Source organism: Podarcis pityusensis (genome assembly GCF_964106645.2).
Source record: "Podarcis pityusensis genome assembly, chromosome: 16".
In the NCBI taxonomy this organism is placed as follows: domain Eukaryota; kingdom Metazoa; phylum Chordata; class Lepidosauria; order Squamata; family Lacertidae; genus Podarcis; species Podarcis pityusensis.
Genome location: NC_138041.1, coordinates 6,341,464 through 6,365,346, shown reverse-complemented (window position 1 = coordinate 6,365,346; position 23,883 = coordinate 6,341,464). Strand labels below are relative to the sequence as shown.

Sequence of the window (23,883 nt, the reverse complement as noted above, 5' to 3'; positions counted from 1 at the left end):
GCTCCACACCAACATAGGAAGATGAGTTCTATGCAGCAGAAGCAGGGTGGTGGCTCCTGCTGTGGAGGAGGAGGTGGAGGAGGTGGCGGCGGCGGTGGAGGTGGCAGCTCATGCTGTGGAAGTAGTGGAGGAGGTTCCATCAGCTATCAAGGCCAAGGAGGGTCATCAGGCTGCTGTTGCTGTTGTGGCGGAGGCGGTGGTGGAGGAGGCAGCAGCGGTGGTGGAGGCGGCCAGAAGATCATCATTGTCTCAGGTGGCGGAGGCGGAGGCGGACAAGGCTGCTGTGGAGGAGGATCAAGTGGTGGAGGAGGCAGCATTGGTGGACAGTCTTCAGGATGCTGCATTGGAGGAGGATCTGGTGGGGGACAGGGGGGTGGAATGAGCCAGCAGAAGATCCCATACATGAGCGGCGGATCTGGTGGTGGAGGAGGGATATGCTGTGGAGGGGGTAGCAGTGGGGGTGGAGGAGGATCAGGAGGTGTTAAAATTATTGGTGGGGGATCTGGCGGTGGAGGGGGAGGGGGAGGAGGAGGTGGAAGCTCCGGTGGAATTAAGGTTATAGGTGGGGGATCTGGTGGTGGAGGGGGAGGAGGAGGAGGAGGAGGAGGAGGAGGAGGAGGAAGTTCTGGGGGAATTAAGATTATCGGTGGGGGATCGGGTGGTGGTGGAGGAGGAGGAGGTGGAAGTTCTGGGGGAATTAAGATTATAGGTGGGGGATCTGGTGGTGGTGGTGGAGGAGGAGGTGGAGGAGGTGGAAGCTCTGGTGGAGTTAAGATTATCGGTGGGGGATCTGGTGGTGGTGGAGGAGGAGGAGGTGGAGGAGGTGGAAGCTCTGGTGGAGTTAAGATTATCGGTGGGGGATCTGGTGGTGGTGGTGGAGGAGGAGGTGGAAGTTCTGGGGGAATTAAGATCATAGGTGGGGGATCTGGTGGTGGTGGTGGAGGAGGAGGTGGAGGAGGTGGAAGCTCTGGTGGAGTTAAGATTATTGGTGGGGGATCTGGTGGTGGAGGGGGAGGAGGAGGAAGTTCTGGTGGAGTTAAGATTATAGGTGGGGGATCTGGTGGTGGAGGGGGAGGAGGAGGAGGAGGAAGTTCTGGGGGAATTAAGATTATCGGTGGGGGATCTGGTGGTGGAGGGGGAGGAGGAGGAGGAGGAGGAGGTGGAAGCTCTGGTGGAGTTAAGATTATAGGATCAGGGGGTGGCCAGGGCAGTGGTGGCCAGGGCAGTGGTGGCCAGAGCATGGGAGGAGGGTCTGGTGGTGGTGGTGGAATGGGTGGTCAATCTATTGGTTGTGGTGGCCAGAGCTCTGGCAGCAGCATTGGAGGAGGTTCTGGTGGTGGTGGCTCAGGTGGCCAGATCACCATAGTCCCATGTGGTGGAAGTAGTGGCGGCGGTGGCGGCCAGAGCTCTGGCGGCTACATTGGAGGAGGTGGTGGTGGCTCAGGTGGCCAGAGCTCTGGTGGCTGCATTGGAGGAGGCTCTGGTGGTGGCTCAGGTGGCCAGACCATCATAGTCCCATGTGGTGGAAGTAGTGGCGGTGGTGGTGGCCAGAGCTCTGGCGGCTACATTGGAGGAGGTAGTGGTGGCTCAGGTGGCCAGAGCTCTGGTGGCTGCATTGGAGGAGGTTCTGGTGGTGGTGGTGGCTCAGGTGGCCAGACCATCATAGTCCCATGTGGTGGAAGTAGTGGCGGCGGCGGCGGCGGCCAGAGCTCTGGCGGCTACATTGGAGGAGGTGGTGGTGGCTCAGGTGGCCAGAGCTCTGGTGGCTGCATTGGAGGAGGCTCTGGTGGTGGTGGTGGTGGCTCAGGTGGCCAGACCATCATAGTCCCATGTGGTGGAAGTAGTGGTGGCGGTGGCGGCCAGAGCTCTGGCGGCTACATTGGAGGAGGCTCAGGTGGCCAGAGCTCTGGTGGCTGCATTGGAGGAGGTTCTGGTGGTGGTGGTGGCTCAGGTGGCCAGACCGTCATAGTCCCATGTGGTGGAAGTAGTGGCGGTGGTGGCGGCCAGAGCTCTGGCGGCTACATTGGAGGAGGTGGTGGCTCTGGTGGCCAGAGCTCTGGCTGCTGCATTGGAGGAGGATCTGGTGGTGGTTCAGGTGGTCAGACCATTATTGTATCAGGAGGCAGTAGTGGAGGAGGTGGCCAAGGTTCTGGCTGCTGCATTGGAGGAGGTTCCAGTGGGGGCTCCATGCAGACAAAGCAACCTGTTTGCCTCCCACCTGGCCTATCCCAGACCAAGCAATCTTCCCAATGGCCACCCAGCCACAAGTAAAAGGCTTCCACGTCCTTTGCTTCATTCTACAACAATGTGTTCTTCCGGAAGGAATATGAGACCGAAGTGCCAGTTTATTTCTCCTTGATGTGAAATCCCACCTTAATGTGGAACAGCTTTGCACGTTGCATGCCTTCTCCTCAGTCTCAGTCACAATCCCTTGCTTGTATCTTCTGCATTTCATTTTGTTGGTTTGTTATTGCATATTCAATGTTTTATTGTCCAAGAAAGAAAGAAATGTTTATTTATGCTGAAGCGGTATTGACAGTATGCCCCTACAGTTTCCTGTTTCAGTCTCCACTACTGCATGGGAGATAATAAAGCTTTCTTGAGAACTAAAATAACCACTATTGAGTTTTTCCTTCTTTCTGTGTAAGAAGAGCCCTGCTAGATCAGAGCAAAGGCCCAACTGTCCAGACAACCTGTTCCCTTCAGTGGCCAATCAGATGCCTCTGGGAAGCCCATAGGGAAGGCACACAGAGACCAGCTGTCCCCTGTTCTTGTTTCTTGACATCTGTTGAAACCACCTCTGAACCAGGAAGTCACATATATCCATTGTGACAGGAAAATTTATTTCATTTCATATATTTATTTATAATAAAAGCTAACAGACTGAATAATAACAGATGCAAAATAAAATAAAATAAAAGTAGAAGGGATTATCTAGAACAACATTTATAGGAACATATTTAGACAAACACATTTCCAAAGCAGAATCAGTCCTAAAGATTACTGTCACAATGTTCTAACAGACACAAATGGGCTTACATTATCCTTATTACTCCAGGATGTCACAAAAAGACTCAATTTCTCAATGAACACATTATTTAGTTGATGCCCTCTCTGGTTCTCACCATAAGGCAATAGAACTTTAGTTGGTTAATTATGACTATGAGCCTTTCACCTATCCGGCACATTCAGCAAATGGAGATGGTTGATTCCTGAGACTGTAGTGCATGTTTCCTGTGTCAGCACAACTGCCTACAACAGAAAGGGCTCTTCAGATATTGCCCTAGCCACAGTCAGCCACCTAACATTATATTAGTGTTGCCATATTTCAAAAAGTAAAAGCAAGGACACCCCAAACCTGTGATTTTTTGATTGACTTGCCTAACATCCAGGACAAAGCACCGCCTTTGGGAAATTCCCCCCGGATGTATGGGTTGGATGTGGTATAGGTCCCAGTTTGGCCTGTGGGGAACGGCAGCTGTCTACCAGCTTCATCTGTTACGCAGGCTGAGACCCTACCTGCCCACGGACTGTCTCACCAGAGTGGTGCATGCTCTAGTTATCTCCCGCTTGGACTACTGCAATGTGCTCTACGTGGGGCTACCTGAAGGTGACTGGGAAACTACAATTAATCCAGAATACGGCAGCTAGAATGGTGACTGGGAGTGGCTGCCGATACCACATAACACCGGTTCTGAAAGACCTACATTGGCTCCCAGTACATTTCCAGGCACAATTCAAAGTGTTGGTATGACCTTTAAAGCCCTAAATGGCCTCGGCCCAGTATACCTGAAGGAGCATTTCCACCCCCATCGTTCAGCCCGGACACCGAGATCCAGCGCCGAGGGCCTTCTGGTGGTTCCCTCACTGAGAGAAGTGAGGTTACAGGGAACCAGGCAGAGGGCCTTCTCTGTAGTGGTGCCCACCCTGTGGAACACCCTCCCATCAGATGTCAAAGAAATAAACAACTGACTTTTAGAAGACATCTGAAGGCGGCCCTGTTTAGGGAAGCTTTTAATATTTGATGAATCATTGTATTTTAATATTCTGCTGGAAGCCGCCCAGAGTGGCTGGGGAAACCCAGCCAGATGGGTGGGGTATGAGTAGTAGTAGTAAAGGTAAAGGTACCCCTGCCCGTACGGGCCAGTCTTGACAGACTCTAGGGTTGTGCGCTCATCTCACTCTAGAGGCCGGGAGCCAGCACTGTCCGCAGACACTTCCGGGTCACGTGGCCAGCGTGTCGAAGCTGCTCTGGCGAACTGGCACCAGAGCAGCACACGGAAACGCCGTTTACCTTCCCGCTATAAAGCGGTACCTATTTATCTACTTGCACTTAAGGGTGCTTTTGAACTGCTAGGTGGGCAGGAGCTGGGACCGAACGACGGGAGCTCACTCCGCCGCGGGGATTCGAACCGCCGACCATGCGATCGGCAAGTCCTAGGCGCTGAGGTTTTACCCACAGCGCCACCCGCGTCCATTATTATTATTATTATTATTATTATTATTATTATCTCTAAGTCACACCCACACCTGCCTTCATATGTGATATCAGAGGTGGCACAGGGAAAGACATGGCTGCCAAGGAATAATCAGGAGTCTTCACATGAGCTCCCTGAGCTTGCTTCAAAAGCAGGGCTCTCTGACAGCACCAACCAGATGACAGGTGTCAATAGCAAGCTCCTGGGCACTTACTACTGCAGCCAAGTGGAGTTTGCCGCCAATGCTGATCAGCTCATCAGCACAGTCAATGAAAACCAGTTGCATCCACAGCAAGGTCGTTACGGTTTTTGTTAAGAAGCAGAGAGCTGCGAACATGCAGCTAGATTCTGCAGGTTTTCTTTTCTGTTTTGAATGCGTCTAAATAAAGAGTTTTAGATTAGAAGCCCTGGTGTCGAGCTTAATTATTGAGGACACCACGTAGACACAGACAAGCCATTTTATGCTGCGTGTGAACTCTGCAATTATCCGGCAGCTGAGAAGAGTGGCAGTGCGTGGAGTGGAAGCATGTGGGCGCCATTGGAAGTTTGTCGGAGTGGCAATAAATCAAATTTATTGCAGGGCCGTTGCAGCAGACTCAGTGGGTCAAAAGATATACGACCCAACAAACTTTAACAACTGTTCTGTAACTGCTGATTGGTTGCTTGGCACCAACAGCAAGGCTTTTGGAACAAAAGAAGCTGTGGTATACTGAGTCATGCCCTTGGTCCATCAAGCTCAGTACTGTCCTCATGGCCTGGTTTTCTTTCTTTTTTTTAAATGATATTTATTAAAGTTTCACATGAAAAGAGACACATTAATAAAAAAAAAGAATTTAAAAAGAAAAAGAAAAATACACAATACAAAATACAAAAAGAAAAAAGAAAAAACAGTTAAAAACAATTCCATCTTTTCATCACTACTTTTACATTTACTTATTTCCCAGACCTCCTCATACCTCCCTCTTTTGTATTCCAATTCAGTTTGCTTGTCCAGCAATTCCTTTCCCTCCTTTTTAATCCCAATCCTTAATCTTAATATAATATAACATTAAATTTTTACCTATTAAAAACCAATTTTCCATTCTTTTAACCTTTTTAATCCTAATCCTTAATCTTGATCTATATATAACTTTAAAACCTGTACAGCTAGAAGCCACTTAATTTCGATCCATCATCACTCTAACATTCTTTAATTTTGCAATATTTCTGTAAGTAATCTTTGAATTTCTTCCAATCTTCTTACACCGACTCTTCTCCCTGGTCATGGATTCTGCCAGTCATTTCCGCCAATTCCATATAGTCCATCAATTTCATCTGCCATTCCTCCAGTGTGGGTAGCTCTTGTGTCTTCCAATATTCATGGCCTGGTTTTCCAGGTTTGCAGACAGGACTGTTTCCCCAGAACTGAACTCAGGATGTTCTGCATGGAAAGCAAATGATCTAACCCTGAGTGATAGCCCCTGTAGCTTCATGGCAGCAGCCACACCCACCTGCTAAAGTTGGCCTGCGTGGACAGGGGGATTAAGGCTCCGGTCTGAAGGATGGATCCAAGTAATCATGCTATTAGATGGGTGTGGCCAAGGAGGCAACATTTCACACAGTAATAGTACTTCAATTAAAACCTGCTGCTAGCAAACCTCTTTAGGAATCCAGGATACTGAAGTTACTGTGAAAGACTGCTGTCGAAATAAATTAATTATCCAATTCGAGTTTATGAAAACCAGACAGCTTCCCATAGATGTATGCTCCAAATGAAACCATTACAGTGGGAAGATTAACTCTTTATGCAAATCTCTGTACAAAGAGCAAAAAAAAAAGCAGGAAATGTTAATCTCAGATATGTTCACTCATAAACCATTCCATCCAATCACTCAATCAATCAATCCCACTTTCTGTATATATAAACATTCATTTCAACTGTATGCACCTTACCCTAAAAGACTCATTTTTGTATGATTTTGTACATGTTCCCATAATAAGCATTTTTGCCAACAATTTCTGTGTAAAACATGCATTTCCGCAGGCAGTTGTTTGAAATGAATCTCCAGTCCTAAAATTCAGTTGCCCACCTGCACTATATCATACCACTTTAAACAGTCATGCCTTCTACCAAAGAATCTTGGGAGCCGCAGTTTGCCATTGGGAGATCCCTGCTCCCCTCATAGGACTAGCATTGGCAGAGTGGTTTAACTATCAATCCATCTTCCCAGGAGCTCTGGGAATCATAGTTCCGTGAGGCAAACAGGGGCCTCCTAATGACTCTCATCACTCTGAACATGCTACTGCTCTCAGGATGGGGCCTCAGAAAAGTGTTGAACCCAGTTAATATGAAGCTTCTGATCCATGTACAGTGGTACCTCAGGTTACATACGCTTCAGGTTACATACACTTCAGGTTACAGACTCCACTAACCCAGAAATAGTGCTCCAGGTTAAGAACTTTGCTTCAGGTTGAGAACAGAAATCGTGCTCCGGTGGCGCAGCAGCAGCAGGAGGCCCCATTGGCTAAAGTAGTGCTTGAGGTTAAGAACAGTTTCAGGTTAAGTACGGACCTCCAGGACGAATTAAGTACTTAACCCGAGGTACCACTGTACAAACCCAGGACTGACAGACTTGATCTGGTTGCTTCAAAAAATGTCCTCCAACCCTGGTACTGTTACCGGAAAAATCCGAGGGCTCCCTTGGACAAAATAAAGACACCAACCAGGATAACTTGGAGCAAAACAGCAGCCTGTAGGCTTGGCCTTTATTGAACTGTTGCAACAGGGTGTTCCCCTCACTCGCGAGAGAGAGGAAAGACCCAGAAAGATCGTGTGCAAGACCTTATAAAAACTTTTGAAATTGCCATCCTCTAGGTCAAGCCCACCCCCAGAAACATCATGTATACATTACAGAAAGGAGGGGTTGACATCATGCATACATTACAGAAAGGAGGGGTTGAGGGAGGAGTTGTGGTGGTAACCTGAGTGTTCTGTCACCTCGCTGGTTCCTCCTTTCCCCCTGCCCATGAGTCACTTCCAGGAGACAAAGGGAAGTTGGCAGTTTCCTGCCCCCAGAGGGAAGATCTGATCATTGTCCTTTGTTTCAGTCCATGCTGAATCCACTCCCATATGCAAGTTCTTTGTGATCTTGATGGTCTTCTGTCTAGGACCATCAGGGTTGGCATAGCAACTGGGCAGGGCTCCTGTGGATGTGCTGGGATGGTGAAGGGATTATGGCTGACCAGAACCAAGCCACCCCCCTTTGATAGTCCTTGTCATATGGAGTAAAATAAAAATGGAACAGTGCAAATCCGATGTATGGTTGATTTTTCTATGAATTTATAACAGAAGTGTGGCATATGTAGTGTGTGAGTGTGAGTGTGTGAAGTTTGTACAAACTGAATGATTGGGGTGGGGGGTTCCTGCTACAGTAGGAACAGCAACAAAACTTGCTCTGTGGATCATTCCTGTTCAAGATGCCTGCCAGCCATGATCTCATGCAGGAAATTCCATTTTCTTCTTCCATCTAGCCATTATTTCTTTTCTCTCTCACACTTCGACTGATAGTATTCATACCTGCAGGGCATTCTCAATCCTCACTGCATTTTTTTAAATGTATTTTTTCTGGGGGGTTTCTTTGGGTCCCCCCTTTTTCTTCTAAAGTTTCTTGGGCACTCATCCAGACCTTTGGGTTCCTCTAACAATGAAGATGCTTGGGTAGTGCTGGGTAGTGTTGTTTCAGATACATATAGAGATGCATTAATCTCCCCCCACCTCACCCCTCTCTGTGTGTCGCTGCCTCGTGTGGCAAACCAAAGAACTGTTAGTTTAAAGCAGAGTCTCGTGCCCAGCGGAAGGATGAGGAGTACGTGCTGCATACTCTATATTGCTTTATTTACAGTTCAAAGCTGGTATATTACAGAAAGACATCTTGCCTCTGCCGGAGCAGAAAATGCATCCTCTCTCCTCGACAGCTCGGAGAGAATCACAAAGTGAAAAACAGGAAACCAGTGTACGTCACATCCAGTCTCCCTTTCCCGTGAGAAACTCCAACAGTACAGACTGTGGAATGTAAACACCTGTCTCGTGACAAGCCCTTTCGCTGCACAGTGAAGGAAAGCAGAAACCAACATCCTCCCCCTTTCTGTGAACATCACTGGGCAGCGTGTTCGTACAATATCAGTACAAACCCAACTTCTGCACATAGGTACAGTGTTGATCCCTTGATACAATCTTGGACAATACATCAGCAGGAATTTCATTACCTGGCATATAGGACACCGTTACGAGTCCCTTCTGAATACATTCCCTAGCATGCTGCAACTTTAATTGCAAGTGCTTCGTGCTTTGCTTACAACCTTCAGACTTCAGCAAAGCCAAACATGCTTTGTTGTCCTGGTAAACCTGGATTGGACATTTGACAGGAATTTTCATATCTTTGCACAATTGTATTAACCATTCACAATCCTTAAGTGAATACGATAGTGCATTCAGTTCGGCTTCACAAGTACTTAAACTAACTGTTGTTTGCTTCTTGCATGACCAATCAAACAGACTCTGATTGTACATGTAGCAAACTCCAGACGTACTTTTCCTGTCTGTAGTGTCACTTCCAAAACTTGCATCTGCAAATATCTCAAGACCACCAGACTTCTGATTGTTAAATCTCAGTCTGTAATGCATAGTGCCTTTCAAATACCGCGCTATGCGTTTCAGAGCTTTCCAATCCTTGACACTAGGATTGTTGACTTGTCTGCTTAGCAAATTACAGCTAACAGCAATGTCTGGTCTTGAACATCTGGCAATGAAGTTTAGCTTGCCTAGCACACTCCTGTACAGTGTAGTGTCAGAAAATGCTTCTTCAGTGTCATCTACCTGATAACCTGTTGTCATCGGTGTGTCTACAGGGTTAGCATCCATCAGATTTAGTTTGCTTAACACATCAGCAATTTTCTGTGACTGGTGTACTAGAATGTTACCATCTTGATCTCTCTCTATTTCCAGAGATAGGTAGTTGTTTACCTCACCAAGATCTTTCATGTCAAAGTGCTCTTTCAGTTGAGCTAGGGCGTTATTGTACATTGCGACATCTTTCCAAAAGAATAATAAATCATCAACATAAAACAAACAGTACAGTTTCTTTTGCCCCTCCTCTTTGACAAATACACATGGATCAGCTTTTCCTTGCTGAAAACCTAGAGAAAACAATACTTCAGTGAGTTTTGTGTGCCAACACCGTGCACTTTGTTTGAGACCATAAAGGGATTTCTTCAGAGCACAAACAAATCCCTGTTTTACCTGTACGCCATCAGGTGGAAGCATATAAAGTGATTCATCTAGAGATCCGTACAGAAAAGCTGTATTAATATCATGGTGACTAATGTGTAGATTTTCCTCTGCAGCTAGCTTGAGCATAAGCCTAATGCTTTCATATCTCACTGTGGGTGAATAGGTCTCGTGATAGTCTTCACCTGGTACCTGTGCAAAACCTCTGGCTACCAATCTGGCTTTGTGTCTGACTATCTTGCCATTTTGATCTGTCTTCGCTTTGAAGACCCATTTGCTTCCAAGCAGTTTCATTCCTGGAACTACTGGAACTAGCTCCCATGTTTTGTTCCTTTCTAAGGAATCAAGCTCAGCCTTCATGGCATTTAACCATGGCTCAGCTTCCTTTGAATCCAAACCCTGGATGTCTTGGAAACTTGAAGGTTCAAATACCTTCTTGGAGCTTTTAACAGCTGTTACTGCTATCGTAGCAAACTCATCAGCAAATCTCTTTGGAGGTCTGCCTTTTGTGGCTCTCTGTGACCTACGAATTAGCCTTAAGTCTTCAACACTCTCCTCTTCCTTCTTAGGAGAAAAACGACCTACTGTGAACAATGGTTCCTCCAATTCTTGATCAGAGCTTTCAGAGGGTCGCATAGAGGCTTTCGCACTCTTGAAATCCTCTGAATCACCCGATTCAGTTTCAGATTCAGACTCAGAACCTTCATCAGTGGGTTGTTGTGGTTGCTTTTGACTATCCTCAGTCTCATCACCGTCATCAGGATAACATTGGAAAATTCCCACATTCTCCCCCCACTTTGCATTGTACTCAACACTTCTCGTGAGCTTAATTGTCTTAGAGTCAGTCATCATTATTCTGTAAGACCCTTTCTGATAACCTAGAAAGATACCATGCAATCCACGCTTGTCTAACTTGGAATTTTGTGGTGAGTGAACCCACATGTCAGAACCAAATATTTTCATGTGTTTGATGTATGGCTTCTTGCCAAACATCTTCTCATAGGGGGTACAACCAATCGCTGAAGATAACCTGCGATTGTAACTGTAAACAAAACACGAGAGAGATTCGGCCCAATAACTCTCTGGAAGATTGGCATCATGCAGCAAGGTTTTTAACCCTTGAAGCAATGTCTGATTTGCCCGTTCCGCAAGTCCATTCTGCCATGGCGAGCGAGGACTAGACAAATCGTGTTGAATTCCTTTCTCAGTCAGAAAAGCTTCAAACTGCTGAGAAGTGAATTCCCCCCCGCGATCAGTGAAAAGAGTCTTTATCTTCTTACCGTGCACATTTTCCAACCAAGCACAGAATTCCTTGAACCTAGGAAAAGCCTCTGATTTGTGCTTGAGATTGTACACAAAAATATATCTAGAAAATGCATCAATGAGAACCATGAAGTACCTATTTCCACCCAAAGAGGGCGCTAGTGGTCCAACTAAATCAGCATGAACAACCTGGTATGGTTCTGTAGGTTGCCTACTAGACACCTTACCTTTCGCAGCCATTTTCACCTTGTTTGCTGCGCATGCTTTGCACTTCATGTGGTACCTGCAGGGTTTAATAGTCATACCTTCAACCAAGGCAGGCATTTTAGATACTGCCTCAAAATGCAAATGACCAAATTTTCGGTGAAAATCATGAATACATTCTGCATGCAAACTTTTGTTAGAACCTGCAATGCAACAAGTGTCATCCTTTTCAACATCATCATAATACAAAACAAACAAACGATCAACATATTCAGCATGCAATACATAATCATTTTTCTTTGTGATGATGCACTTCCTGTTCTTGAAGGAAACGTCAATGTTCCGCTCATTCAGCTGTCCAACGCTGAGCAGATTATGTTTGGCGTCTGGCACGTAAAGCACATTTTGTATCGATAAGTCCAAACTGTGAAGAACAACAGTTCCGTAGCCTTTACTGGGAATAGTGTGGTCATCCGCCTGGTGAATCGCACCTTCCTGCGGTGTAAAAGACACAAACAGTCTCTTATCGTTGCACATGTGGTGGGTCGCCGCTGAATCAACAACGAAGAAAGATCTAGACGTCTTCTGGACCTCTGCAACCTTTGGAGTGAAGCGTGAAACCATAGCCTTGTGCTGCGTTGTCCTAGACACCGGACCTTTGCCTTTGCCTCGGCCTTTTCCGCGCGATGAGCTATCGCTGCGCTGTTCTGTCTTGGCCCTGGGATATCTGCATTCCCTCTTCATATGGCCTAGACGTCCACACGAGTAGCATTTCACTGCCTTCAAAGCTTTGGCGCCATCTGGTGGTTCCACTGCAGTATGGGACGACGTCTGTGAAGACTCCCCCTTGCCCATGCAGCTAGCACCCCGGCGATCTGCTTCATTTAATATCACGGCAGTAACAAAGTCCACTGTCAGCTGAGCGGTTGGCTGCACAGCAATCTGGGTTGCAACAGACTCCCAACCTGAACCCAAAGATTGTAGTATCATGAAAGAATACACAGCCTCTGGAAAGTTGAGTCCTCTCTGTTGCAGCTCATGTCTCAGATTTTGCATCTCCATCAGATGTAAACGCACATCTCCACCTTCAGCAAGAGCCATATTATGCAGCTTGTTAAAGTAAAACATAGTGGATCCAGCTTCTGTCCTTAAGTGAGCTTCTCTCAAAGCGTCCCAAATTTCTCTGGCTGAGGTCTTATCACGCAATAGACAGAGCTCTTCTGGGGATACTATCAATGTAAGAGTTCCCCTTGCTTTGGAATCCTTAGCTTCCCATGCATCTGTAACTGGAGCTGGGGGGGTTTCTGTAATCACCTCAAACAAACCCTCTTTCCGCAGAATTGCCTCTGCATACAGAACCCAGTCGGCATAATTTTTCTTGTTGAGCTTAGGAATCCCACAAGCATCCTGAAGGGCCATCATGACTCTGGCATTAGCCTTCAGCGTCATTTATGCTGCTTTAAATCTTGCTGCGTCACTGCTGCAGCTGCTTTATTCCAAAAGCGCACTTAAAAGTTACTTTCGATTTCCCCAGCATAGTAACTTGTGCCTGGGAGCCTTTTGCCTATTCCCGGCAAAACGGCTTTGAAAGTTCAAAGTCCAGCCATAAAGCCATTAACTAGAAGCTGGCAGGCTGCCCGGAGCAGTAGCACATACCTCATCAATCACTTTTACGCGCAGAGCAGATTCCGATCCGACCTGTCCCTCTGCATTCCGATCCTTTGCCGGCACTCCGATTCGACTTCTGGAGCCCATAACCACGTGTTAGTTTAAAGCAGAGTCTCGTGCCCAGCGGAAGGATGAGGAGTACGTGCTGCATACTCTATATTGCTTTATTTACAGTTCAAAGCTGGTATATTACAGAAAGACATCTTGCCTCTGCCGGAGCAGAAAATGCATCCTCTCTCCTCGACAGCTCGGAGAGAATCACAAAGTGAAAAACAGGAAACCAGTGTACGTCACATCCAGTCTCCCTTTCCCGTGAGAAACTCCAACAGTACAGACTGTGGAATGTAAACACCTGTCTCGTGACAAGCCCTTTCGCTGCACAGTGAAGGAAAGCAGAAACCAACAAGAACTGCAGAAGGCAGCCTTCTTAAGGAAGAAAGTTCTGACCCCCGTCTAACTCTTCACCAACTAGTGGTTCTCAAAGTAGCTGGTAGCTAGGGGCATACTGAGGGATTGGCCAAGTTGGCCCCCACCAAGGTCACAGGTCCAGGGGGTGCAAAAATCATTAAGGAAGATGGAGAGAGCCTTGCCAAGGGTGCAAGGGACCAGTGGGGAATGGAGGGCACCAACACATCTCCTTGTAGAGGTTGCAAGGGAGCCTAGGTACGCCTCTGGTGGTAGCACCCTCCGGGGGGAGGCAATGGGATTGTGTAGTGTTGTTTCAGATACATAAAGAGAAGCATTCAAATGTATGTTTGTGTCTCTGTTTGTGTGTGTGTGTGTGTGTGACTGCCCCATTGTGGGAAAACACAGAACTGCAGATGGCAATGGCAATGAAGAACTGTTGCTTTAATAAGTCATTCCAGGCAGGGAGAAGTGTTTGTTTGTTTGTTTGTTTGTTTGTTTGTTTGTTTGTTTGATGAAGGGTGTTTTAAAGATTTCATAAAGGTCCACAGTGCTGTTTACGGTAAAGCAACATATCACACAAAAATGACTTAGGATCCATGACATACAAACAAGCAAACAAACGTCAGTTCATTTATTACACGAAGATATGCCCAAGCTTTCTGATTGGGCATTCAAAGTAGCCAATCTGATAATCTGTGTGAAAAATTGTAGGAGTTTGATGTAGGTCAGGTGTGGGGAACGTCTTGTTCCTCTAGATGTTACTGGATTGTAACTCCCATCAGCCCCAGGAAGCATGGTGGATCAGGCCCTTGAAGTGGGAGTTAAGCAATCCTGCCCTTACCCAACATAACAGAGATGAAAGTTGTAAAGAAAGAAATGAGATCTTGCCTGAATTAAAAGCATTTTCACTGTTGAAAATGAGTCAGTAGAAAGAAAAATGCATGAGTAGACCTACACCCAGTTTATTTATTTTTTAAAAAAATCAAGGCACCTTATTCCTTCAGCAGAGCAGCACATAAAACACTTAAAGATTGGTTTAGTGATTAGAACAGTGGTGGCTAATGGGGTGCCATGCAGAAGCTTTTGAATTCCAGCTCCCAACACCCCAAAAAGAGCACACTCAATGGTCAGGGATGATGGGAATTAGGGGTAACACCTGGATAGACACAGGTTGCTCTCCTGACCAATCAGAATCCAGCTGGAGTTCCAATGCCCTTCAGGCCCAGCTGGCTACTAGGACACACAGGAATCTGCCTTTCACTGGACCAGACAATTGGTTAATCTACTTGCTACTTTCTTTGCTGGCTGGCAGTAACTCTTGAAGACCTACCTGAACACACCAGAGATGGAACTTGGAATCTCCTTCAAGCAAAGTAGATGCTTTATTACTAAGCTATGGTCTATCACCAAGTCTCAGAGCAGAGAGAGCTCTTTCGTTGCTCTTTTTTGCTGGGTCCTTTTAAACTGGAGGTTCTCAGGGATTGAACCATGTCTGCCCATTGTCACTTGGCCTCAACCTGCTTGTACAGGTACATAGCATAGATGATCATCATCCGGAGCACAGATCATCATCTGATGATCATCAGGAACCAGGAAGCTTGCTCCGGTCTATGGAGCCTCATGCTACATTAAAACAAGTGACAACTCAAAGTGTGACAAGGTACAGAGTGACATGGTGGCCAGTGCATTGTTGCTGTCATGCTGCCTCCTAACAAAAGGGTTCTATTGTGATTTACACAGCAGTTAGGCCAAGCCTATACAAGTCATGGCACATTCTGAAGGACTCACATAGTGAGCTACAGGGTTAGAACCGTCACTACCCAGCATTCTCAGGTACCTGCTAGGGCCCACTGATGGTGAGGACTCTGTGAAGCCCCAGTAATAGGCCACCACTTTATATTTCCTACAAAGCTCAGGCACTCTTGGAATTTGAAGTGAAAGCTGTTTGGCACCGGTCATAAGGGCCACCAACCAGTTCTGAGTGGAAGAGTGCTGTGCTGCCTAATAGAACCATCCAGAGTGGGGAGAATGCCACATGCCCATGGAGCAACTTAGGGGCTAGTCTCCCAACCTAAGAGGAAGTATAAACCTCTTAGCAAAAAGCTTGCCAAGGAAGGCAGAGTTTGAGATGCAATACAGTCCAAGGTCATTGTCATGGGGAGTACAGGCAAGGCATCGCATGGCAAGGAAAGGGAGGGGAATAGAACCAGGAGCGAGAGGGCCATATTGTTTCCAGAAGTGAGAAGGGTCAAGAGGGAGACAATATTTACTCTGGCCTCTTAGACCACACCATAACACCAGCTGCTGATGGAGAAGACATTTTGGGGATTCCTTACTCACGAATCATGTGACATCTCTCAGTCTGTAAACACATGCTATGTTGGCAGTCTTCATTGATAGCTTTATGTACCACAGATTTTCTGGATCCTTTTCAAAAGCCATCCAAATTAGATATGTGACCCACTCCATCCTTCTGATTGTATATTCCTTTAACTGATTCTAATCCTGTGTTTTTCAAATCTTGCAATCCACCATGGTAAGGAGTGGTAAGGAATCCAGTGGAAGAGGCGGTGGAGGAGTTGAAATAAACACGATAACAAATAAATAAGGCAGCTCCCTGTTCTCAGAAGCTTACACTGAGATTTCAAGTGGTGCAACTGTCCGAGATACAAGAAGTGTTTTTTTTTATGTGGTTGAGGAAGTTCTTCCTGATAGTTAAGAATACAGAGAGAAGATGCTTATCTCTAAACAGCTGGGGACTTGTAATTGGCTGTTGCTCAGCTTTCCATTCATGCATTTGACTTTGCCTTTCAAATGGAGGGCACTCCTATAATTTTTTGTCCATCACTACAGTGGTACCTCGGGTTACAGACGCTTCAGGTTACAGACTCCGCTAACCCAGAAATAGTACCTCGGGTTAAGAACGTTGCTTCAGGATGAGAACAAAAATTGTGCGGTGGCAGCGGGAGGCCCCATTAGCTAAAGTGGTACCTCAGGTTAAGAACAGTTTCAGGTTAAGAACGGACCTCCAGAACGAATTAAGTTCTTAATCCAAGGTACCACTGTATTTTAAAAAGACCTGGTCGATATGTGATTTGGTGCCTGCTCTGTTGCCTCTATCATAATCCCACATCCCCCGAATCAGTTCTCTCAACCCTTTCGCTGCCTTCATTCAACAATATTATGTTGTAGGATTATGCTTGAAAATGTATATTTTCAAGACCCAACTTACTTTTGCCATTTTTCAGAGGTTTTAATATTTTGTGATATTATATATTAGTATTAATGTGGTATTTTAATTGTTGTAACTTGCCTTGGGACCTTACAGTAAAGGGCAGGTAATAAATTGTAACAGCAGCAGCAGCAACAACAACAGCCTAAGGGAGCAACCCAGAGGCCCATCTAGTCCAGCATCCTATTTACACAGTGGCCAACCGGATGACCCATCAGGAAGCTCACAAATCAGGACCTGAACATAAGAGCTGTCTCCCCTCCTGCAGTTTCCAGCAGCTGGTTTTCAGAAGCATTACTGCCTCTAACCATGAAAGAGGACCTTGGCCATCATAGCTAATAGCCATGAAAGAGGATGACTGGCTCAAGGTCACTCAGTGAGCTTCATAACTGACTGGGGATTACAACTCTGGATTCCCAGTTCCCAATTCCCAGTCCAACATCCTGGCTTGAGCAGGTTTAGTGTCAATTGAAGGAAAGTCCCAGGAAGACCATGGCCAACCCCAGAGTACATCAGAGTGGAAAAGCATGGTGTACGCAAACCAACCCCATATGGCAGGGGCTACAAACTTCATCCGTCCCCAGCCAGGATGGTCATCAGTCAAGACGGTAGGAGTTGTAGTCCATGGGCATCTGGTAGACACAACATTGGCCACCACTGTTTTATGGTATACCTGCTTGAGGTATGGGAATGCCCCATACCTGAAACCTTGTGAGATGCTGTTGATCTGTGTGATGGCCAAACCTGTGATGGCCAAACTTGGCCCTCCAGCTGTTTTGGGACTACAAGTCCCATCAACCCCGACCACTGGTTCTGTTAGCTAGGGAGGATGGGAGTTGTAGTCCCCAAACACCTGGAAGGCCAAGTTTGGCATCACTGGTGTAAACAATACTGTGGTACCTCAGGTTAAGAACTTAATTCGTTCTGGAGGTCTGTTCTTAACCTGAAACTGTTCTTAACCTGAGGTACCACTTTAGCTAATGGGGCCTTCCACTGCTGCTGTGCTGCCGCCATGCAATTTCTGTTCTCATCCTGAAGCAAAGTTCTTAACCCGAGGTACTATTTCTGGGTTAGCGGAGTCTGTAACCTGAAGCGTCTGTAACCTGAAGCATCTGTAATCCGAGGTACCACTGTACTGAGCTAGATGGACCATTGATCTGACTCTATAAAGCAGCTTTCTTTGATCCGTGGAGGAAAGTTCTTCCAGCCCTTGTGACTCTTTTGATTGACTTTTCCTCCTTGGGTGCATTCATACCTGCTTTAAGTTTGGGAATTTTGCTTTGACCTAGTCAAGAATGCTGCATATCAGGCTTATGAATTTGTGGCCCATATTTAAATCATGCACTGTTGTTTTGTGTCTTCATTCTCTGCATCTATGTGTGGGCAAAGCACCTATGTAGGTCATAATTCAAGTTCCAGTGTGGGTTGTCCTCCACTTGTTGCCTTCACCAGACACATTGCTGAGAGACGGAAGTTGTTTAACACATTCAATCATGCAATGAGCCAAGTTGATGGTGAGACCTGGAAAGAGGGTTGAGACTGAACTTAACCAAAAGCAACAAAGATCCAAGGCATTTCAAGGGAAGGAGAAACCATCAGAAAGGCTTCCCTAAATGTGGCAGGGCAAGTCTACTCTACTCTATGTAGCTCTAGATTGCCTTAAGATTTATCACTCCCTCTTTTTCCAAAGTTCAGGCTGCAAGTGCTGATCATTATTTAGCCATCATTCCTGGAGGATGGAGTCAATTACTAAGACGATTAATCACTTAATCACTGATGAAGGTGGAAGCTAAGACGTTTTGCTATAAGAATTTAAAACTTCACATACAGATAAATAGATAGAAGATATAGATAGATAGATATAGATAGACAGATAGATAGATAGATAGATAGATAGATAGATAGATAGATGATAGATAAATAGATAGATGATAGATAGATGATAGATAGATAGATAGATATAGAGATAGATAGATAGATAGATATAGAGATAGATAGATAGATAGATAGATAGATAGATAGATAGATAGATAGATGATAGATAGATATAGTTATAGTTATAGTTATAGTTATAGTTATAGTTATAGTTATAGTTATAGATATAGATATAGATATAGATATAGATATAGATATAGATATAGATATAGATATAGATATAGATATAGATATAGATAGATCGGAAGGTTGGCCATTCGAATCCACATGACGGGGTGAGCTCCCATTGCTCTGTCCCAGCTTCTGCCCATCTAGCAGTTCAAAAGCATGCCAGTGCAAGTAGATAAATAGATACAGCTGTGGCAGGAAGGTAAACGGCATTTCCGTGTGCTCTGGCACTTCTCATGGTCCTCTGTGCGCGAGTAGCAGTTTAGTCATGCTGGCCACATAAGCTTTCTGTGGACAAACACTGGCTCCCTTGGCCTGAAAAGTGAGATGAGAGCCGCAACCCCATAGTCGCCTTTGATTGGACTTAACGTCCAGGGGTCCTTTACCTTTTACCTTTACCTTAGAGAGGGAGAGAGAACAAGCTTGGGTGAACCGCCCTTTGTTGATTTTATAACACTCTCAATCATATAGATGATATCTAGAGAGATATAGATAAGGATATATAGATATACGAATGAGATATTTAGAACATTGCTCTTTCCAGGCAATCTTTCAGGGGCCACTTGTCAGCTGGAAGCAGGCTCAGAGGTAAAAGTGGACAGAGGAAGAAATAGGAATTTTATCTTTGTGTTCTCGGCTGCTTTCTACCAAAACACTTCCACTTGCCCCTCTCTACCCTCCATTGCGGCAAGTAAGAGGGCATGATCAGAGTTCAAGGACACATCACAACCAGGGAAAAACACTGAATAAAAGGTGTGGTCTGGGGAGAGTCCTGAGAGCCACATAGAGAGGTCTTTGTGGCCCACATTTGGTCCCTGAGTTTGATGCTCACCACCAGTCATTTAGATGGTTCCTACATGCCATAAACTAGGAAGGATCCATATCCACTGGGGTGTGTGTGTGTGTGTGTGTGTGTGTGTGTGTGTGTGTGTTTTAAAGGAACACCCTACCCTTCCTTTCTGTCCTAGGGCCCATCTCCCCAAGATGACAGTACAGAAGTGACAACCTCTATACTTTTTATACAAACATTTTGGAGTAACATACTCATAACGTTAAATTTTGCTGCATCAAACACCATTTAAAGTCTAAGGAAAATTTTCAAATACTTCAGATTCCGAAGCAAGCGTCCATTGCTTAGGCTTTGTGGCACATTATAATTCCCTATTCCATGCCTCTCTGAGTTCCTGAACATTAATCTTTAAAAGATTCATAAAGCATTTATAAACTACAGATGTGGATTTAGCATTCTAAAGGGATCCAATAATTCCCCCCAATACAATGTGAGACGGTGAAGGTTTTAAAGCAGATAAACCATAAATAGACCCCAGCAGATGTTGGCAACTGAGTTTTTCACTCACCTGTCATTTATATTTAAGCCGCAAAATAGGAAAAGGCAATAATTCTCCATCTTAACAGGTGATCTAATGTATGCATCTCATATTCGGTCCGTTTCTTCCACACCTCCTTATCTTCAAATCTGGATTACAGAATTAAGTAAATTTAGCATGACTATTTGGGCCAAATTGTAACTGCTGAGACAATATACTCCATATCTCTCTAGTTGCTAAAACTGAACGTGTTGGAGGTCCCTTGTTTTGTAGAACCCAATAAAAGTCATCCAAAGAGGGGATTTAAATAAGCCATCTTTACAGTTACCCAAGTTGGGTTATTCATAGAAGAAGAAACTTGCCAATCATCTGTATGTGTTGAAAGATATGCTTTATGTTATTCATTCATTCATTCATTCATTTTATTTATTGTTTGTTTATCTATTGCATTTATATCTCACTTTTCCTTCAAGAGCTCAAGGTGGCATATATATCCTCACAAGAACATTGTGAAGAAGTCTAGGCTAAGAATGAATGATTGGCCCAAGATCACCCAGAGAGCTTGATGACTGAATGAGGATTTGAACTGTGGTTTCCCAGGTCCTAGTCCAACACTCTAATTAATAAACCACATTGAATAAACTAATAAGCTATAAAATAATGTCTGGAATAACTGCCTTCTTAAATGGGCAGCTGCACTCTCCTAAATAATACAAAGTTGACAATTATCCCAAACTATCTTCCTAAATATTAATCTTTTGAAAATATGCTTGGGAAACATGCAATGCAATACCACAAAGTACACATATTATCTGTAGCAATGTGAATAATGTTAGCAAAAACTCAATGTCCCAGCCTCTTCCCCGTGTTCACTTTTTCGTGCTGTGAAAGGTAGACACGAGCTCAACAACACATCCCACTTCTCCTCCCAAGAGCCCAAGGTTGTCAGGACTGACGTTTTTTGAAGCTCATTGACCAGAGACAAACGTTTTTGACAGATAGCTATAAGAAGAGAAACACTGATTCCATTGTTCCCCTTCGCATTTTAAAGGAACAAATATTGACAAAATATCTGAAAAAGGAAACTTTGTTGTTAGACTTGTCTTTAAAAGAAAGAACAAATTGAAGTTTTCCCCCTAGAGGTAGACTGTGAAACTGTAACCAACTCCGGGGAGCTTGCAGCTGTTACAGATTACAATCGTGGGAATAGACTTCTGACCTTGCAGGACAATGTATTCAGAAGCTCTGTTGCGTGCTTTCTGTAAAACAAATGCCCTACTGGAACAGCTACATGAGAAGACGGACTTGATGACTGATGCGATCAGAAATTTTGAACAGGCAGTGGGAAATTATACGGAGCCCACCCAGGAATTAAATCAGGAGTGTGCCCTGACAGAACAGATGAGGGAAGAGGATGTTGCTGAATCTTGGGCGCCAGAGATGAAGGGAGCTGTGGCCCAGCAGGAACATGAGCTTTTGGACTTGACAAATGAACTTGGAAAAAGCCAGATTTGGAAAGATAAAGTTTGGTTTGGTTTGGAAATGGGGGGTTGGATAGACCCCCCTATGCAGGGATGTTTGGACCTTTCAAGTCTGGCAATGGGCCATGAGATGTTTGGGGTTGTGGGGGCTCTTAATTTTGGAGGGATTTTGAAACATGTTCTTAAATACCACATGGAGTTTAGTGTGGACTATGGAAAAGGGGCTGATTTGTCGAGAAGGGTCAAAAACATTGTTAAGCCGGAGTTCCCACGAGTGAAAGGAGCAGGAGACAAAGGAAAATACAGTTATAAATATGAAGAAGAGCTGTGGAAGGGACATGGAAGAGACTTAAGGGCCTCGGATACAAGGTTACCAGGTTAATGCACTAGATCGATGGGATAATAAGGACTGACAAAACCCGGGGCCAGGAGGAAGGGACGCTGGATGAAGGCTGGATTGTTTTTATTTCTTTTTTTCCTTCTTTTTTTTGCTACTAGGATTGTTTTATAAAATTGATGAATGTTAGAAAAAGGTTGGAACGAAATTACTTGGCTTTAGCAAAAATGTTTAAAGAATTATGTAAGAATATTATGGTTATGAGAAGTTGGTAAAAATAAGATTTAAGTTTTAAGCTTTAAGGTTCTTTATAGTAAGATAAGATTAAAATAGATTAAGGTAATGTAATGACAGAATATTATGAAATATGGAAAGGATTTGCTGCGACAATTTACAACTAGGATACAAAAAAAGGGAGGAGGAGGAGGTCAAAGAAAGAAGGTAATGACAGTTGAGGATTTGAGAATGATGGATTTGTTTTTGAGTGTTTTTGGTGTATTTTTGTTTTTTGAATTTGTATTGTTTGATGTGGTTTGTTTTTTCTTTGTTTTTTCTTTCTTTTTTTCTGCTTTGTTCTCTTTTGTAATTTTAAAAATTTTCAATAAATATTTTAAAAAAAAACAAAAACCAAGAGCCCAAGGTTGTATTGTAGTTCTCCCCATCCCCATTTTATCATCACAACAACCCTTCGAGTGATGAGCTTGATGGCTGAGTGGGGACTTGAACCCTGGCCTCCCAGGTCCTACTCCAACACTCCAACCACTACACCACACTGGCTAAACTAATAAAATATAAAGCAATGTCTGGAATATCCTCCTTCTGTTATTGGCAGCTGCATTCTCTCAAATCAAAAGGAAGCGGACCATTATCCCAAATTAACTTTCTACATATCCCATTAATCTTTGGAAAATATGCTTGGGGAACATGCAATGAGCAAAATACATATATCTTTGATGACAATGTGAATAATGTAAGCAAAAACTCAATGTCCTATCCTCTTACCGCGTTCCCTTTTTGTTTTGTGGAAGATTGACATGAATGCAACAACATGATCCCCTCCTGTGATTTTGAGCAACTGTTATTCAAAAGCATTAATGTGTGACTGTGATCCCAGATCTCGAACTGAATTGGATCAATTTGGGTCAACATGGGATTCAGCTAGAGCAGGCTGAGGAAACCACAGATCACCCTGGTGCAGATCATGTCCAACTGGAGTGATCCAGGGCTTTGAAACTGCAAAGGGGTCAGACATTGAGGAGCAGGCTGTGCCTGTCTGCTCACATGTTTAATTAGGGAGTTAAACCCAAATTAAAGACTGTGAAAGACTCCCAGTTTGTGTCTGGTCTGAGATCTGGATCTGGATCAGGTCAGCCCCAGATTGTCCTGGTTCAGATTGGGGCCACTCCAAAGCCCTAAATCAGGCCTCAAGTGTTTGTGTATGTGTGTGCATAGTCCTTTAAAAAACACTCCATTTAACAGTAGGTTCATATTATCTCACATTAGTTTCATACTATATTATAAATCACCAGAGCTGGAAAATGATCGCACAAAATTGGCTATGTCTATTTATTTCTACTATTTTCTTGGAATTATGTTGGAGCCACAAGGCCAGCAGAGAACTCCCTGCTCAAACACTGAGGTGATATGGGGTGTCCACACATTACACTCAACAACTGTACAGTCTCTGAACCCGTGTACACAAACAGTCTCTACAGTCATGAAATTATTCAAATATAACATTCACCTATTGTACAGTCAATGTATCAATATAAACAATTGTTGAGTGGTGCAAATTAACAAGTGTACACTCTTTCACACAACATGGTGTGTGCATGTAGAAACAGCTTGCACTTGTCGGGACAGAGAATGCAGTGCTTGTCCTATTTACGGCAGATAGATTAATTTAAGTCCTCTGTTTTCAATAGATTGACTCTAGGTAGAACTTAGCTGGATAAATATAAAAATAGCAGGGAAGAGACTTGATTGACTGACATATTGAATCCTTCCTTTATCTCCAGGAACTCAAGGTACCGTAGTATACATAGTTCTCCCCCTCCTCAATTCATCCCCACAACAATCCTGTGAGGTAAGTTAGGCTGAGAGGCAGCGGCTGGC

The 23,883-nt window shown here is 44.6% G+C and overlaps 1 protein-coding gene and 2 long non-coding RNA genes across 5 annotated transcripts in view; 1 reads left to right on the top strand and 2 right to left on the bottom strand.

The window, feature by feature from the left end:
- Positions 1–21: 21 nt before the first annotated feature.
- LOC308464775 (uncharacterized protein) lies at positions 22–2,615 on the top strand (the record flags this gene model as incomplete). The annotated part of the gene is made up of 2 exons (XM_080984364.1): positions 22–958; positions 1,076–2,615. The coding sequence occupies 2 exons, from the start codon at positions 22–24 to the stop codon at positions 2,269–2,271; spliced, it is 2,133 nt and encodes a 710-aa protein (XP_080840490.1). The 3' UTR covers positions 2,272–2,615.
- An 11,274-nt stretch (positions 2,616–13,889) lies between these two features.
- LOC308465220 lies at positions 13,890–17,246 on the bottom strand. Of its 2 annotated transcripts, none has more exons than XR_013980364.1 (2): positions 14,618–17,246; positions 13,890–14,123 (listed from the first exon to the last, which is right to left on the bottom strand). It is a non-coding gene; the product is annotated as an uncharacterized lncRNA (long non-coding RNA). The 2 variants fall into 2 exon arrangements; XR_013980365.1 differs by having other exon boundaries at positions 13,890–14,118.
- A 207-nt stretch (positions 17,247–17,453) lies between these two features.
- The window catches only part of LOC308465207, a 35,765-nt gene continuing 29,335 nt past the window's right edge, over positions 17,454–23,883 (bottom strand). For both annotated transcript variants that reach the window (XR_013980351.1, XR_013980352.1), the window contains exons 2-3: positions 19,981–20,099; positions 17,454–18,040 (exon numbers count right to left, since the gene is read on the bottom strand). This is a non-coding gene — a long non-coding RNA (uncharacterized lncRNA). The remainder of the gene's footprint in view (positions 18,041–19,980; positions 20,100–23,883) is intronic.